Raw genomic sequence first — 15256 nt, 5'->3', positions numbered from 1 at the left:
GTGTAAACACAGGTGACCCACAGATGCCATCCGGCCATCCCTCATCTCAATGTTTCCTCCCCTCTGTATCTCCCGTGTCCACACACATATATGAGTGTACTGGCCACTGAGGTCCCCGTCTTGGGCTCACGACCTGCGGGCTGGGCTCCAGCTTCAGTATCCTTGACAAGCCTGTGAAGGGTTGGGAAATGGCCAGGCTCATAGTGACCCTGTGCAGGCCTGGGTCTGGCTGAATGTGGGGATGGCCCTGACTGTGCGTCCTGTCCCATGTGGATGCCCACATCTTGGGGCCAAACAGACCTGGAAAGTTCTGGATGGGGCTCTGTAATGCAGCCCTGGGGCCAGTGCATATTGGCTACCCTGTCTCTCTTGGCTCCATGATGTCGCTGGCCCTGCTTAGGCTTACGGTCACCTGATTTAGCAATAGCAACAAACGAATAATTGAGTGTATCTCCCATGCACTGGCTGGAACAAGCTTACCCTACAGATGTGTTCTCTTTGATCCAAATCGGATTTCCTGGCTGTCCTGTGTTTCTTCTGGAGGTCCACGGTGTTACATCAGTGCTGGGGTGCTGCCCCAGAGAGTCTGTGTTCTGAGGACACTAGGGTAGGGTTACTCTCTATGGGGCCTTCCGGGCACCTATGGGGTGTTGAGCAGCAGCCCTGGCCCCACCCACTTGAAGCCAGGAGCACCCTCAGTCATAATAATCATAGATGTCTTCATACCTTGCCTGGTGTCCCCTGAGGTGTACCCATTGGACTGTCTTATCTTAAGACCACCTACAGGAGTCTTGCTGGATCTCCCTCTCCAGACTACCTTTCCCCTCCAAAGCCCCTCTCCTCAAGGTCCCCCCAGCCTACCTGGCTGACAGGAGACACCCCTTCCCCCTTGAGTCTTAGGTACCTGTGACATGGCCTATCTTCTGGAACTGCTACCCCCTCAATCCCCCACCCAGCTTAAAAGCACAGGGAAGGACTGTGTGTCCTCCTGTTTGCGTTGGGCTTTCTGGCCCTGTCTCTCTGTGATGCTTCCTCTGGGGCCTCAGCCCTTTGTCACTGTGTATTAGAGAATTCCCGGCTTATGTTCCACTGGAATATATAAGAAAGTAGGTTTGAATCCTCCTAGCTCCATATATCATGGTTGAGGTCAGATGTATTTTTCTTTCTGCATTTTCTATGCAGATATTAAAAAAAATAGTCAACACTCTGCATTCAATTTTGTATCTTCCTTATTCACTGAATCCATAGATGTGCCTTGTCCACTGTTGCAAAGGTCTCTGTTGTTATGTGGGGCTATGGGAGCTGTGAGTGATGCTGTGGCCATCCTGCAGAAATGGGGTCCAAGTTGGTAAATGAGTGATTTTTTTTATTGATTGATTTTTGAGAGACAAAGGAGGGGGGGGGAGAGAGAGAGAGAGAGAGAGAGAAACAGAAGCATTCATTTGTTGTTCCACTTAGCTGTGCATTCATTGGTCGCTTTCCATATGTGCCCTGACTGGGGATCAAACCTGCAACCTTGGTGTTTCTGGATGATGCTCTGACCGACTGAGCTAACCAGCCAGGATCAATGAGTGATTCTTGTAAAGCCTTCTGTCCTAGAGGCTGAACAGCGATGGGCAGGGCATGTGTAAGGCGCCCAGGCCCAGGTTTCTACCCCATTCCCGCCTGTCTTTGTTTGCACATGTCTTCCACTGTCGCCATCTGGGTTCTCCCCTCCCTGGCTCCCGGCCTGTCCTAGGCAGGTCCCTGGGTTCTCCCCTCCCTGGCTCCCGGCCTGTCCTAGGCAGGTCCCTGGGTTCTCCCCTCCCTGGCTCCCGGCCTGTCCTAGGCAGGTCCCTGGGTTCTCCCCTCCCTGACTCCCGGCCTGTCCTAGGCAGGTCCCTGGGTTCTCCCCTCCCTGGCTCCCGGCCTGTCCTAGGCAGGTCCTGTCAGCTCCCTGCTCTGTGCCAGTGCTGCCTGGCCTGAATTCCCCAGGCTACTTGTAGTTGAGAATCACCCCTCAGCCATTAATAGCACTTAGTGTGGACAGGCAGCGTGCCACCTGCTCTGTCAAGTAGGGATGGATCTGAGGGGTGGTCCCAGTGCAGGGAGAGAGACCTGGGGCCATGAGGGGACATTTTTCCCAATGAGCCAGCTAATCAGTGTCAGGGTCTGTGTTGGACCCCTCCCTAAACACCAGAACGGTCCCATTTGGGGGATGCCTGGACCCCTAACATTTTGCAGAAGATCCAACATCACTTCTGAGAGATGCTATGCACTTGAGATGCCCCTGCATTCCAGTGTCTTCTCTGCACTGGGGGTTCACCCCTGCCTTCCCTTCCCTGCCCTTTCCCAACCTGAGGCCAGACCCCACCCCACCCCAGCCCAACTCACTGCCCCCTGTGCCTGCAGGGCCTGCACAGTCGGGCATCCTTGTGGACCGGGAGGTTGTTAGCCTCTTCTTGCACTTCACCGTCAACCCCAAGCCCCGCGTGGACTTCATAGACCGGCCACGCTGCTGCCTCCGTGGGAAGGAATGCAGCATCAACCGCTTCCAGCAGGTAGAAAGCCGCTGGGGCTACAGTGGCACAAGTGACCGCATCAGGTGAGTGAGGGGATGAGTGGGGCGCTGGGGACGGGGTGCTGTGTGAGGGCGCTGGGGACGGGGTGCTGAGTGAGGGCGCTGGGGACGGGGTGCTGTGTGAGGGCGCTGGGGACGGGGTGCTGAGTGAGGGCGCTGGGGACGGGGTGCTGAGTGAGGGCGCTGGGGACGGGGTGCTGTGTGAGGGCGCTGGGGACGGGGTGCTGAGTGAGGGCGCTGGGGACGGGATGCTGTGTGAGGGCACTGGGGACGGGGTGCTGTGTGAGGGCGCTGGGGACGGGGTGCTGTGTGAGGGCGCTGGGGACGGGGTGCTGTGTGAGGGCGCTGGGGACGGGGTGCTGAGTGAGGGCGCTGGGGACGGGGTGCTGTGTGAGGGCGCTGGGGACGGGGTGCTGTGTGAGGGCGCTGGGGACGGGGTGCTGAGTGAGGGCGCTGGGGACGGGGTGCTGTGTGAGGGCGCTGGGGACGGGGTGCTGAGTGAGGGCGCTGGGGACAGGGTGCTGTGTGAGGGCGCTGGGGACGGGGTGCTGTGTGAGGGCGCTGGGGATGGGGTGCTGAGTGAGGGTGCTGGGGACGGGGTGCTGAGTGAGGGTGCTGGGGACGGGGTGCTGAGTGAGGGTGCTGGGGACGGGGTGCTGAGTGAGGGTGCTGGGGATGGGGGAGCTGGTTTGCCAGAGTGAGGTGCAGGCAGTAAGTGCAGCTGCTAGGGTGCCCTGGGAAGGGGCTTCCTGGCGAGGAGTCAGCCCCACCAGGGAGGTCTCTAGACCTCACCATGGCAGGTGGAAGCTCTGTAGGGCTCCTGTCCCTGTATATTCTCACGTGGTTGTAGGGTCATCCTGAAGTTAGCACCTGTTCCTCTGTCCATCAGGTTCTCGGTCAACAAGCGTATCTTCGTGGTTGGCTTTGGACTGTATGGCTCCATCCATGGGCCCACGGATTATCAAGTGAACATTCAGGTACCCATCCAGCCTGACCTCACTTCCAGATTTAGGTCCCATCCTAGGTCAGGCCCCACCCTGTATCATGCCCTGCTCCCTTGTCCCATCTCAGGCCCAACACCCAGATACCAGCCCACGTCCTATCTGGCCCGGCCCCTCTAGTGTCCCAGACTCCTCCCTTTGCCCTGCCCCTCTACAGCCCATCCCCAGTACCCCCTTCAAATACCCCCATCTCTCCTCTGCTAGGGACTGTGCCATGTCAAACCCTGTATGGAGGGAATGTTTTGCAGTCTGAGAAGACTTATGCCTCCAACCCCATGGCCTCCTTATGGGTCACAGTGGGACTCGGTGCTGTAGGGCTCGGAGTGGAGTTCAGCCCCATCTCCTGCCTCTGTGGGGTCCCATGGGTGGAGGCAGGGGGATGGAGGCCCCAGGTGAGCAGTGCCTGGCTCCTGCCCTCGCAGATCATCCACACAGACAGCAATACGGTGCTGGGCCAGAATGACACAGGCTTCAGCTGTGACGGCTCTGCCAGCACTTTCCGAGTCATGTTCAAGGAGCCGGTGGAGGTGCTGCCCAACGTCAACTACACAGCCTGCGCCACACTCAAGGTGTGCCTGACCCTGACCCTACCCCACACAGAGCCTTGATCCTGATCCCAACCCTGACCCTGAAGTAAACTCCAATCCCTGAACACTATACAGAAACCCAAATCTGACCCTTGAACTCGACCCCGGACCCCTGACACCCTCACTCAGCACGTGACATCTGACCCCAACTGAGTCCTGAACCCAACTCTGTCTTTAATTTTTGAAAGGCATAGAATTCTAGTTTGGTAGTACAGTAGTGCCCCCTTATCTGTAGTTTCAGTTACCCATAGTCCAAAAATATTAAGTGGAAAATTACAAAAATAATTCATCAACTTTAAATTGTGTGCCCTCCTGAATAGCATAAAATCTTGCTTCCCCATTCCATCCTATCCAGGACCCAGATCCTGACATCTGACCCCAAATCTGATCCTTGAACCCTATCCAGAACCCCAACCTCAATATTTGACCCTTACTCTGATCCCTACACTCTATCTAGGACTGTAACCCTGCCCCCACATTGACCTTAATTTTGACCCCTAACCAGTGTAGAATGCCTGGTAGAACCTTTCATATTGACCTCAACCTTAAAACCTGACCCTTCTCCAGGACTCTGACTTGAATCCTGACCCACTCCACCATTTACCTCCAGTGGTGTGGGGCTCAGAGGACTGGTCATCGGTTGTAGGGTGGAGGATCTGCTATCCTGGGGTCCCACAGCAGACACCTCTGTGTGGGGCTCTGCTGCCCTCTGCCCAGTTGGCATCCCAGTGCTGGGGTGGGGGTCCTGATTGCACTATGGCCCCAACCCCACAGGGCCCAGACTCCCACTACGGCACCAAAGGCCTGCGCAAGGTGACCCACGAGTCACCCACAACGGGGGCCAAGACATGCTTCACCTTTTGCTACGCGGCTGGGAACAACAATGGCACGTCCGTGGAGGACGGCCAGATCCCGGAGGTGATCTTCTACACCTAGGCCCCCAAGACGGCACACAGCCATGAGGACGGCAGTGCTAGGCCACCTGAGACAAGTGGACTGCCCCACGTTCCATGCCAGCCCTGGCAAGCTCCCCACGCCGTGCCCACCTGTGGCCACGTTTCTGGGTGTCTCCATGGTGGCGAATATGGCTGCCTATTCAGGAGCCAAGAGGTGGCTGGGCAGACAGGACCGTGAGACAATCCCTCAAGACTGGGGGTGAGAGGCCCTTGGGTGTGGGTGTCCCGCTCACCATCCCTGCAGCTCAGGGCTGCCTGACCAGCTGCCTGACGGTAAGATCACGGAAGCCATCGTCTTGTTTGTGTCACTGCACATGGCAATGCATCTTGGATTTCCATTTATCTAGGAGATGGTGTGTGGGGCGCCTCTAGTGCATTTGATTGGGGTCCTCTGTTCTTTTCATTCTTGTCTGTTCACTGGGGATGTTCAGGCCACCTTGATCTTGGCCCCCAGGATGTAGGCCCGAGTCCCAGGGGATAGGATCCATGGGAGGTCCTGCAGGCTGCCTTTACCACCAGGCCCCGCCCCAACCTCTCTGAACCGGCCCCTCCTAGCCCTGCAGATGAGGGCACAGGGCTCAGCCCATCTGCCAGGGAGGAGCAATGCTGTGGGCTGGCCACAGTGGTCCCATCCCCGTTGGCCCATAGGGGCCAGAGGGCACTGCCCGCCTACCTGCCTGTACATACTGTCTCCCCACCCTACCCAGCCTGAGTGTGCGCTCTGTCCAGAGGTGCTGGAGGGCACAGCCCTCTCCTTGACCCCCAGGCCCTCCCCATGTATTTCTGCCCCTGTGATTCCTTCTGGAAACTGTTCTCCCCAAAGCCATGAAAGGTGTGCCCTCCTCACACCACACCCTAAATGATTTTTTTTAATAAAGGAAAAGAAATGCCTGCCCTTACCTGTGTGTTTCTTCCTGTCCGAACCAGCAGAACCCTGTAGCTCTGAGCCCTGGTGCTGTCCTCTCTGTGGCTCTTTTCCCCACTCTAAGAGGGGGACCTGGAACCTCCACCTACATCTGGAAACATCCACATTACATAGGGGTTCTGGGGTGATTGGGAACCCTTCCTGTGACTTCTGTCCTTTGCATGAAACCTCTGGGGCCTTGCCTTGCCCCTGCTGTACAGTATTAGGGGACCCTGAGGTGGATGGGCAACATGGCCATGGGCACCAGCATGGGAGGTCATACTGTGGGGCTGAGCCCAGGTGGGGCCCCTTGGGGCTTCCTGGCACTTTGTGTCAGTAGGGAAGCTGCTGCAGTGAGCTGTGCAGAGCTCTTATGGACTCTGCTCTCCGGACCTGGGAGCTGCACCTGGCATGAGGCAGGCAACCAGAAATGCTTAGCTTTGTCCAAGGCATACCTGCGCAGGCATAGATAACCTGACCTGGGCAGCCTCTGCCCGTCACTGCTAGCTATCATGACAATGTTCGCATCCATTTAAAAATTACAGGGCATGCTGAGAACTAAAAAGTGGGAGAAAAAATAGAAAACAAATAGACACATGTCATAGGCCCCTTGGGGACTTCTGGCACATGTACTTCAGAAACGGGAATCATCAGAAGATTTATGCATTTAAAGCAGTAGAGAAAATGATGAACAAAATAGATGAAATAATGGAGAATTTTTTTTATTGATTTTTAGATAGAGGAGAGAGAGAGGGAGGGAGGAGAAGTGGGAAGCATTAACTCATAGTGGTTGCTTTCTGTATGCGCCTTGACGGGGCAAATCCAGGGTTTCGAACCAGTGACCTCAGTGTTCCAGGTCGACGCTTTATCCACTGTACCATCACACGTCAGGCCAAATAATGGAGAATTTCAACAGAATATCTTTTGACATCCTGGAACTAAAAAATGCAGTTTCTATGATGGAAGAACTAAGTGGCTAGGAGCAACAGAAGACAGAATTAGTGAATTAGAACACGACAATGAAGAATGTCCAAGGTGAAGCACAACAAAAAGAAGAATAAAAAGAGCAAAGCACAGGAGATATGGGACATAAGGGCATGGCATCTGTCAGTGGAGTCCCAAAGGTGGGGTGGGAAGACACCACACAGGATGTACATGAAGGGATAAGAGCTGGCCCTGGCTGGCTGGCTGGCTCAATGGTAGAGCATCAGCCAGGCATATGGGTGTCTTGGGTTCGATTCCCAGTCAGGGCACACAGCAGAAGCGACCATCTGCTTCTCACCCCTCCCTCTCCCCCCACCCCAGGGCCCTTCTATCACTTTCCCCCTCTCATAGCCAGTGGCTCAACTGGTTTGAGCATTGGCCCTGGACGCTGAGGATAGCTCGGTTGGTCCAAGTGTCGGCCTCCGATGGGTTGCCAGGTGGATCCCAGCTGGGGTGTATGCAGGAGTCTGTTTCTCTCCCCTCCTCTCACTTAAAAAAAAAAGCATGGTGACCACTCCAACATGGTAGAAGTATGAAGGAGTGAAATTTGAGAGAAATTGTGGGGTCTGCACATTGAGAAGCAGCACTGGGAATAATGTAATTGAACATGGAGTTCAACCCAATATTATCCTCCTACTCAGTCTGTTCTCCACTCCTCATGGTGCCAAGTCAATCATTCGAGTTTCCAGAGATCACACTTTTAACTACTGAAGTTCATCCTGTTGCAACTATACATTTTGGATAGAAAAACTCTGCAACAAAGTTGTTGAAGGAAAATTATGTGTAATATTACAGTTAAATTTTGAGTTTCTGCCAGGCCTGTGGTGGCGCAGTGGATAAAGTATCAACCTGGAATGATAAGGTTGCCAGTTTGAAACCCTGGGCTTGCCTGTCTGTGCAAGGCACCTACAACAAGCAATCAATGAACAACTAAAGTGAAGCAACTATTAGTTGATACCTCTCATTCTCCCTACCCCCTCCCCATAAAATCAATTAAAATTTAAAACTTTTGGAGTGTTTTACTGATTCACTTGAGGAATGGCAGAAAAAATTGTGTTAAAGATGCTGTGTAATATTTGGAAGTGGGAATAGTAAAAAAATGTTTGAGGGTTTTTAATCTTTTTTTTTTTTTTTTTTTTTTTTGACAGAGACACAGAGAGTCAGAGAGAGGGGCAGATAGGGACAGACAGGAAGAGAGAGATGAGAAGCTTTAATTCTTCGTTGCAGCACCTTAGTTGTTCATTGACTGCTTCCTCCTATGTGCCTTTACGGGGGGGGGGGGCTACAGCAGAGCAAGTGACCCCTTGCTCAAGCCAGTGACCTTTGTGCTCAATCCAGTGACCATAGGGTCATATGACTCCATACTCAAGCCAGAGACCCTGTGCTCAAGCCCGCGACCATGGGGTTTCAAACCTGGGTCCTCTATGTCCTAGTCCAATGCTCTATTCACTGCGTGACTGCCTAATCAGGCTCTTTTTTGTTTTTAATTGATTGATTGACTTTATAGAGAGCGAGGAAAGGGGAGAGAGGGAGAGAGACAGAAATATCAATTGGTTTCTGTAAGTGCCCTGAATGGGGATCATGCCAGCAACCTCTGCACATCCGGTGATACACTAACAAACTGAGCTATCTGGCCAGGGCTATTTGGTTATTTCTTAACTTTTGTTGGCACTAATTCAACAATGAAGCATACACAACTCTTAGAAAATATTTAAATAGTATTCTTATGCAAAGTTCTGATTCCTCAGTACATTGGAACTAATTTATGAACCTCTCAGTTCGGACACTGCTTGCAGCCACAAATAAAACCCAAATGGGAGTAAGTTCTTTAGCCCATTATAGTTTGCATTTTGTTTAGTTTGGTTTTAATTCTAGGGAGTTTTCATCTATGTGGCTGTTTTCACCTTCCTCTACTATTTACTTCCCAGTACTATTCATGCTGGTACCTTGGACAGGATGAAAAAAGAATTCTTCCTTGAATTATACATTTCCTTAATATCCTCACTCAACCAGCAGACCCATGATTGGTTAGCTTTTCAGTCAAGCCATTATGTTCTTCCTGTCTCATTTCGTACCCTGTGTAATACTGGTAGGTGCCTTGCCAAGTATAATGCAGTGAGGAAAATATGCCCTGGCCGGTTGGATCAGCGGTAGAGCATCGGCCTGGTGTGTGGAAGTCGCAGGTTTGATTCCCAGTTAGGGCACACAGAAAAGAATATCTGCTTCTCCACCCCTCCCTCCTTCTCTCTCTCTCCTCCTCATACAGCCATGGCTTGAATGGTTCAAGCAAGCTGGCCCCGGGTGCTGAAGATGGCTCCATGGCCTGCCTCAGGTGCTGAAATACCTTGGTTGCCAAGCAATGGAGCAGTGGCCCCAGGACCCAGATAGGCAGAGTATTGCCCCAGTTAGGGTGCATGCAGGAGTCTGTCTCTTGGCCTCCCTGCCTCTCACTTAATAAAAAAAAAAGAAAAAGAAAGATGTTGAGGCATTTCCAGCAACTGTAACTGTATCATTAACTTACACAGATCAAACCAGGATGTCCAGATGACAAGGGAGGACTAAGTACTCTTAATGCCATCAATGCCCTAGAAAAGAAAATGGTGGTGGTTTTTCTGAGGTGAGGGAGGAAAGGAGAGTTTTTGTTGGGTTTATGGCCAATAAGTAATTAAAATGCTTTTTTTAAAGAAAAGTTTTATTTATTGATTTTTTTTTTTTTTTTACAGAGGCAGAGATAGACAGGGACAGACAGACAGGAACGGAGAGAGATGAGAAGCATCAATCATCAGTTTCTCGTTGCACATTGCGACTTCTTAGTTGTTCATTGATTGCTTTCTCACATGTGCCTTGACCGTGGGAACTTCAGCAGACCAAGTAACCCCCTGCTGGAGCCAGCGACCTTGGGTCCAAGCTGGTGAGCTCTCTGCTCAAGCCAGATGAGCCTGCGCTCAAGCTGGCGACCTCGGAGTCCGAACCTGGGTCCTTCCGCATCCCAGTTTGACGCTCTATCCACTGTGCCACCACCTGGTCAGGCTATTTATTGATTTTTACAGACAGGAGAAAGGTAGTAGGAAGGAGCAAGAAGTATCAACCTTCAGTTTCCTCTTGTAAGTGCCCTAACCAGGCAGCCCAGGGCTTCAAACCTGTGACCTCACCGCCACCACAGGTCAGGCTAAAATGCTTGATTTTTTTTTTAAAGATTTTATTTATTCATTTTAGAGAGAGGGAACAGAGAGAGAGGCCAAGAGAGAGAAGGGAGGGAGGAGCAGAAAGCATCAACTCCCATACGTGCCTTGACCCTGCAAGCCCGGGGCTCTGAACCGGCAACCTCAGCACTCCAGGTCAATGCTCTTACCCACTGCGCCGCCGCAGGTCAGGCTAAAATGCTTGATTTTTAATTTGAATGTTTCTACTACAGACTTTTGATTTGCAAATTAGTTATTTTTGCATGTCTGTCAACTGTATATAACTTAAAATGTGAAAGATACCATCATATTTTTTAAAAGTCCTCAACTTGCCTGACCTGTGGTGGCGCAGTGGATAAAGCGTCGACCTGGAATGCTGAGGTCGCCGGTTCAAAACTCTGGGATTACCTGGTCAAGGCACATATGGGAGTTGATGCTTCCTGCTCCTCCCCTCTTCTCTCCCTCACTCTCTCACTCTCTCTCTCTCCTCCTTCTCTCCTCTCTAAAATGAATAAAGTCTTTTTTTTTTTAAAAAAAGTCAACTTTATGTATTCATATTTAGGCTTCTGAAAGGAAGATAAACCTTTTTAAAAATTGGTGTTTCTGTTCTGAAACTTGTTTGTGAAACCCTGATCTCATTTTACATTGATATTAAAACATTTTTGCCTGACCAGGCAGTGGTGCAGTGGATAGAGCGTCAGACTGGGATGCAAGGGGCCAGGTTCGAAACCCTGAGGTTGCCAGCTTGAGAGTGGGCTCATCTGGCTTGAGCATGGGATCACAGACATGATTCCATGATCACTGGCTTGAGCCCCACTGGCTTGAGCCCCGCTGGCTTGAAGCCCAAGGTCACTGGTTAGAGCCCAAGGTCTCTAGCTTGAGCAAGGGGTCACTGGCTTGGGCAGAACCTCCAGTCAAGGCAATCAGTGAACAACTAAAGTGACACAATTACGAGTTGATGTTTCTCATCTCTCTCCCTTCCTGTCTGTCTCACTAAAACAAAACAAACACTTTTGCATAAACAGGGTAAAAAACCATATGAAAAATAGAAAATACTTGGAACTAAATAATATTGAGATTATGTATTTTTAATATTTTTTATGTTTATTTTGATTTTAGAGACAGGAAGAGAAACAAGAACATCAATCTGTTCCTGTATGTGCCCTGACTGGGGATCAAACCAGCAACTTATGCGCTTCGGGATGATGCTCTAACCCAGTGGTCCCCAACCCCCGGGCTGTGGACCAGTACCAGTCCGTGGGCCATTTGATACCAGTCCGCAGAGAAAGAATAAATAACTTACATTATTTTTGTTTTATTTATATTTAAGTCTGAACGATGTTTTATTTTTAAGAAATGACCAGATTCCCTCTGTTACATCAGTCTAAGACTCACTCTTGACATTTGTCTTGGTCACGTGATACATTTATCCGTCCCACCCTAAAGGTCGGTCTGTGAAAATATTTTCTGACATTAAACCAGTCCGTGGCCCAAAAAAGGTTGGGAACCATTGGGTTAGAGTATTGTCCCAATATGCCAAAATTGCAGGTTTTGGTCCCTGGTCAGGGCACATATGAGCATCAACCAATGAATGCATAAATAAGTGGAATAACAAATCAATGTTTTTTTCTCTCCCTTTCTCTCTCTCTCTATAAAAATCAAATTAAAAAAATGAGACCAAAAATCAGAAAATAAACGAAATATAAAATTAGTTGGGTTCTTTGATGAAACCAAACAAAACTTTTTTTTAAAAAGAGAGACAACCCACCTGACCAGGCGGTGGCGCAGTGGATAGAGCATCAGACTGGGATGCAGAGTACCCAGGTTCGAGACCCCGAAGTCACCAGCTTGAGCGCAAGCTCATCTGGTTTGAGCAAAAAGCTCACCAGCTTGGACCCAAGGTCGCTGGCTTGAGCAAGGGGATACTCTGTCTGCTGTAGCCCCATGGTCAAGGCACATATGAGAAAGCAATCAATGAACAACTAAGATGTTGCAGCAAAAAACTAAGGATTGATGCTTCTCATCTCTCTCCATTCCTGTCTGTCTGTCCCTATCTATCTCTCTCTCTGACTCTGTAAAATTTAAAAAAAAAAAAAAAAAAAAAAAAATATATATATATATATATATATATATATGAGAGACAACCCAAGACCAGTATCAGGCATGAAGAGGTCCTATAGTATAGACATTCAAGAGATAGTAAAAGAGGTTTGAATTCTGTATAGGAATAGACTGTTGTGGAATACTGTAACTTTAGTTGGTTAAAAATAAGCACTAGAGGCTCTGGCTGGGTAGCTCAGTTGGATAGAGCATTGTTCCAACATGCTAAGGCTGCAGGTTTGATCCCCAGTCAGGCCACATACAAGAATCAATCAGTGAATGCATAAGTAAGTAAAATGTAAAATAGAACCACCATGACCCAGCAATTCCACTTCTGGGTGCATATCCTAAGGAAATGAAATCAGGATCTCAAGTATCTGCACCCTCATGTTCACTGGACCATTATTAAGAATAACCAGGATATGGAAATTTAAGCATCACAGATGGAGGAACAGATAAAGAAAATGTGGTTTGTATTTTATATATGTATATATATAGTGATATATTTATATGTATAAGAAGAAAACAGGCCTGAGCTGTGGTAGTACAGTGGATGGGGTGTCAACCTGGAATGCTGAGGTCGCTGGTTCGAAACCCTGGGCTTGCCCAGTCAAGGCACATATGGGAGTTGATGCTTCGTGCTCCTCCCCTCAACTCCACCTTTTTTCTCCAAAAACCGATAAATAAAATCTTTAAAAAAAAAAAAATTATTCAGCCTTTAAAAAGAAGGAAATCCTAGGCCCTGGTCAGGTGGTTCAGTGGATAGTGTCATCTCTGTGTGCCACAGTCATGGGTTCGATCCCTGGTCAGGGCACATATGAGAATCAACCAATGAGTATACAACTAAAATGGAACAATTGCCTGACCTGTGGTGGCACAGTGGATCAAGTGTCGACCTGGAATGTTGAGGTCGCCGGTTCAAAACCCTGGGCTTGCCCTGTCAAGGCACATATGGGAGTTGATGCTTCCTGCTCCTCCCCCCATTCTCTCTCTGTCTCTCTTCTCTAAAATAAATAAGTAAAAAATAATAAAAAATAAAATAAAATGGAACAATTAAGTGGAACAAGTGATGCTTCTCTCTCCCTTTTTCTCTCTCAAATCAATGAAAAAGTTAAAATTAAAAAATTTTTAGATAAAAAGGAAATTCTGGTAAACCTGAGGATAGTATGCTAAGTAAGGTAAGCCAGACACAAAAAGACAAATACTTCATGACCTCACATATGGTGGAATCTAAAACTAAAGTTGAACTCATAAAACCAGAAAGTAAATACAATGGTGGTCTCTGGGGGTGGGGGAAACAGGAAGATGTTGATCATAGGGGACAACTTCCAGTATTACAGGATAAGTCATGAGGATCAATGTACAGCATAGTGACCATAGTTAACAATACTGTGTTGTGTCCTTGATAGTTGCTAAGTGGGCAGATCTTGAGTTCTCACCACATACACAAAAGGTAACTGAAATGATGGATGTGTGAATGACCCTGACTGTGGTGATCATTTCACAATGTATACAATATTATATCATCACTTCGTATACCTTAAATTTTAAAAATCATATATAATTGGGCCCTGGCCAGTTGGCTCAGCGGTAGAGCGTCGGCCTGGCGTGCAGAAGTCCCGAGTTCGATTCCCGGCCAGGGCACACAGAAGCGCCCATCTGCTTCTCCCCCCCTCCCCCCCTCCTTCCTCTCTGTCTCTCTCTTCCCCTCCCGCAGCCGAGGCTCCATTGGAGCAAAGATGGCCTGGGCGCTGGGGATGGCTCTGTGGCCTCTGCCTCAGGCACTAGAGTGGCTCTGGTCGCAACATAGCGACGCCCCGGATGGGCAGAGCATCACCCCCTGGTGGGCAGAGCGTCGCCCCCTGGTGGGCGTGCTGGGTGGATCCTGGTCGGGCACATGCGGGAGTCTGTCTGACTGTCTCTCCCCGTTTCCAGCTTCAGAAAAATACAAAAAAAAAAAAAATCATATATAATTGTAAATATATCAGAGACGTGGATGCTAAGGAATCTAGAGGGACTGAACTGGAGGGAGGAGCCCCTCCCAGGTGAGTAGAGGCTGGCAAATATCTGCCCAGCACCACTGAGCTGAGTTAGCTGAGTGGCTGGGCTTGCTGGGGGTAGGACATTCTTTAAGAGAGTAGCCACCTCAGAGGCTGACACCAGCGTGGGCTGGCAGAGTGGACCGGAACCTGGAGGAGCTCAAAAAGCTCGACAGATTTCCCCCCATCGGACTCTACTTGGTACTTGGGTGGTGGGTGGTGGGTGGTGAGGTGAGGGTTGGAGGGAAAGGTGGAGGGAAATCTCCTGCAGCCTTTCCATGCATGGAAACCAGAGTCCTTCTAGAATGTGGGGCTGGTGAGAAAAACAAGACAGGTCAAAGCATAAACTTCAAGACATCTGAACTAGGGATGAACAACGCTAACTCAAGTGGAACCAGCCAACTCCTGATGAGACACCAGCCCCCTCACCCAAGCTGCCTGGGGGAAATACATATATCTGGCTTATCATTCTTCAACACACAATGTTTGGAGTGCAGTAAAAATGATAAGACATTGAGGGAGGAAGTGTTATACATAAATAAGAGAGGGGAAATGCCAAAAGAAATGGACATACAGAGTCTACGGCCATACCACCCTGAACGCGCCCGATCTCGTCAGAAATGGACATACAGAGAAGACCCAGGTATTGAAATTACATGGCATCTACGGCCATACCACCCTGAACGCGCCCGATCTCATCTGATCTCGGAAGCTAAGCAGGGTCGGGCCTGGTTAGTACTTGGATGGGAAATTACATGGCAAGGACAAGAAAGTTACTGCTATAAATCTGTTACAGAACACAGAGGAAAATGGGGCAAAAGGGTGAAAAGAAGGAGGATTTCAACCCAGAAATAGAAGCTACAAAGGGAGAAATGGAAATTGTAAAACTAAAAATATCTGAATTTACTGAACAGATTAAGAGCAGACAAGAAACCTGACCATG

At 49.6% G+C, this 15256-nt stretch overlaps 1 protein-coding gene across 1 annotated transcript in view; it reads left to right on the top strand.

Moving 5' to 3' along the window:
* The window catches only part of BTBD2 (BTB domain containing 2), a 28748-nt gene extending 22745 nt beyond the window's left edge, over positions 1–6003 (top strand). Inside the window, exons 6-9 of the mRNA XM_066342798.1 lie at positions 2392–2584; positions 3450–3537; positions 3984–4130; positions 4923–6003. Coding sequence (XP_066198895.1) covers positions 2392–2584; positions 3450–3537; positions 3984–4130; positions 4923–5084 — 590 coding nt within the window. The 3' untranslated portion in view covers positions 5085–6003. The remainder of the gene's footprint in view (positions 1–2391; positions 2585–3449; positions 3538–3983; positions 4131–4922) is intronic.
* The last annotated feature ends 9253 nt before the right edge of the window (positions 6004–15256 follow it).

The sequence above is a fragment of the Saccopteryx leptura genome, chromosome 1 (assembly GCF_036850995.1).
Source record: "Saccopteryx leptura isolate mSacLep1 chromosome 1, mSacLep1_pri_phased_curated, whole genome shotgun sequence".
NCBI lineage: Eukaryota > Metazoa > Chordata > Mammalia > Chiroptera > Emballonuridae > Saccopteryx > Saccopteryx leptura.
The sequence above is the reverse complement of the archived record's forward strand: the minus strand, read 5'-3'. Positions and strand labels throughout refer to the sequence as shown.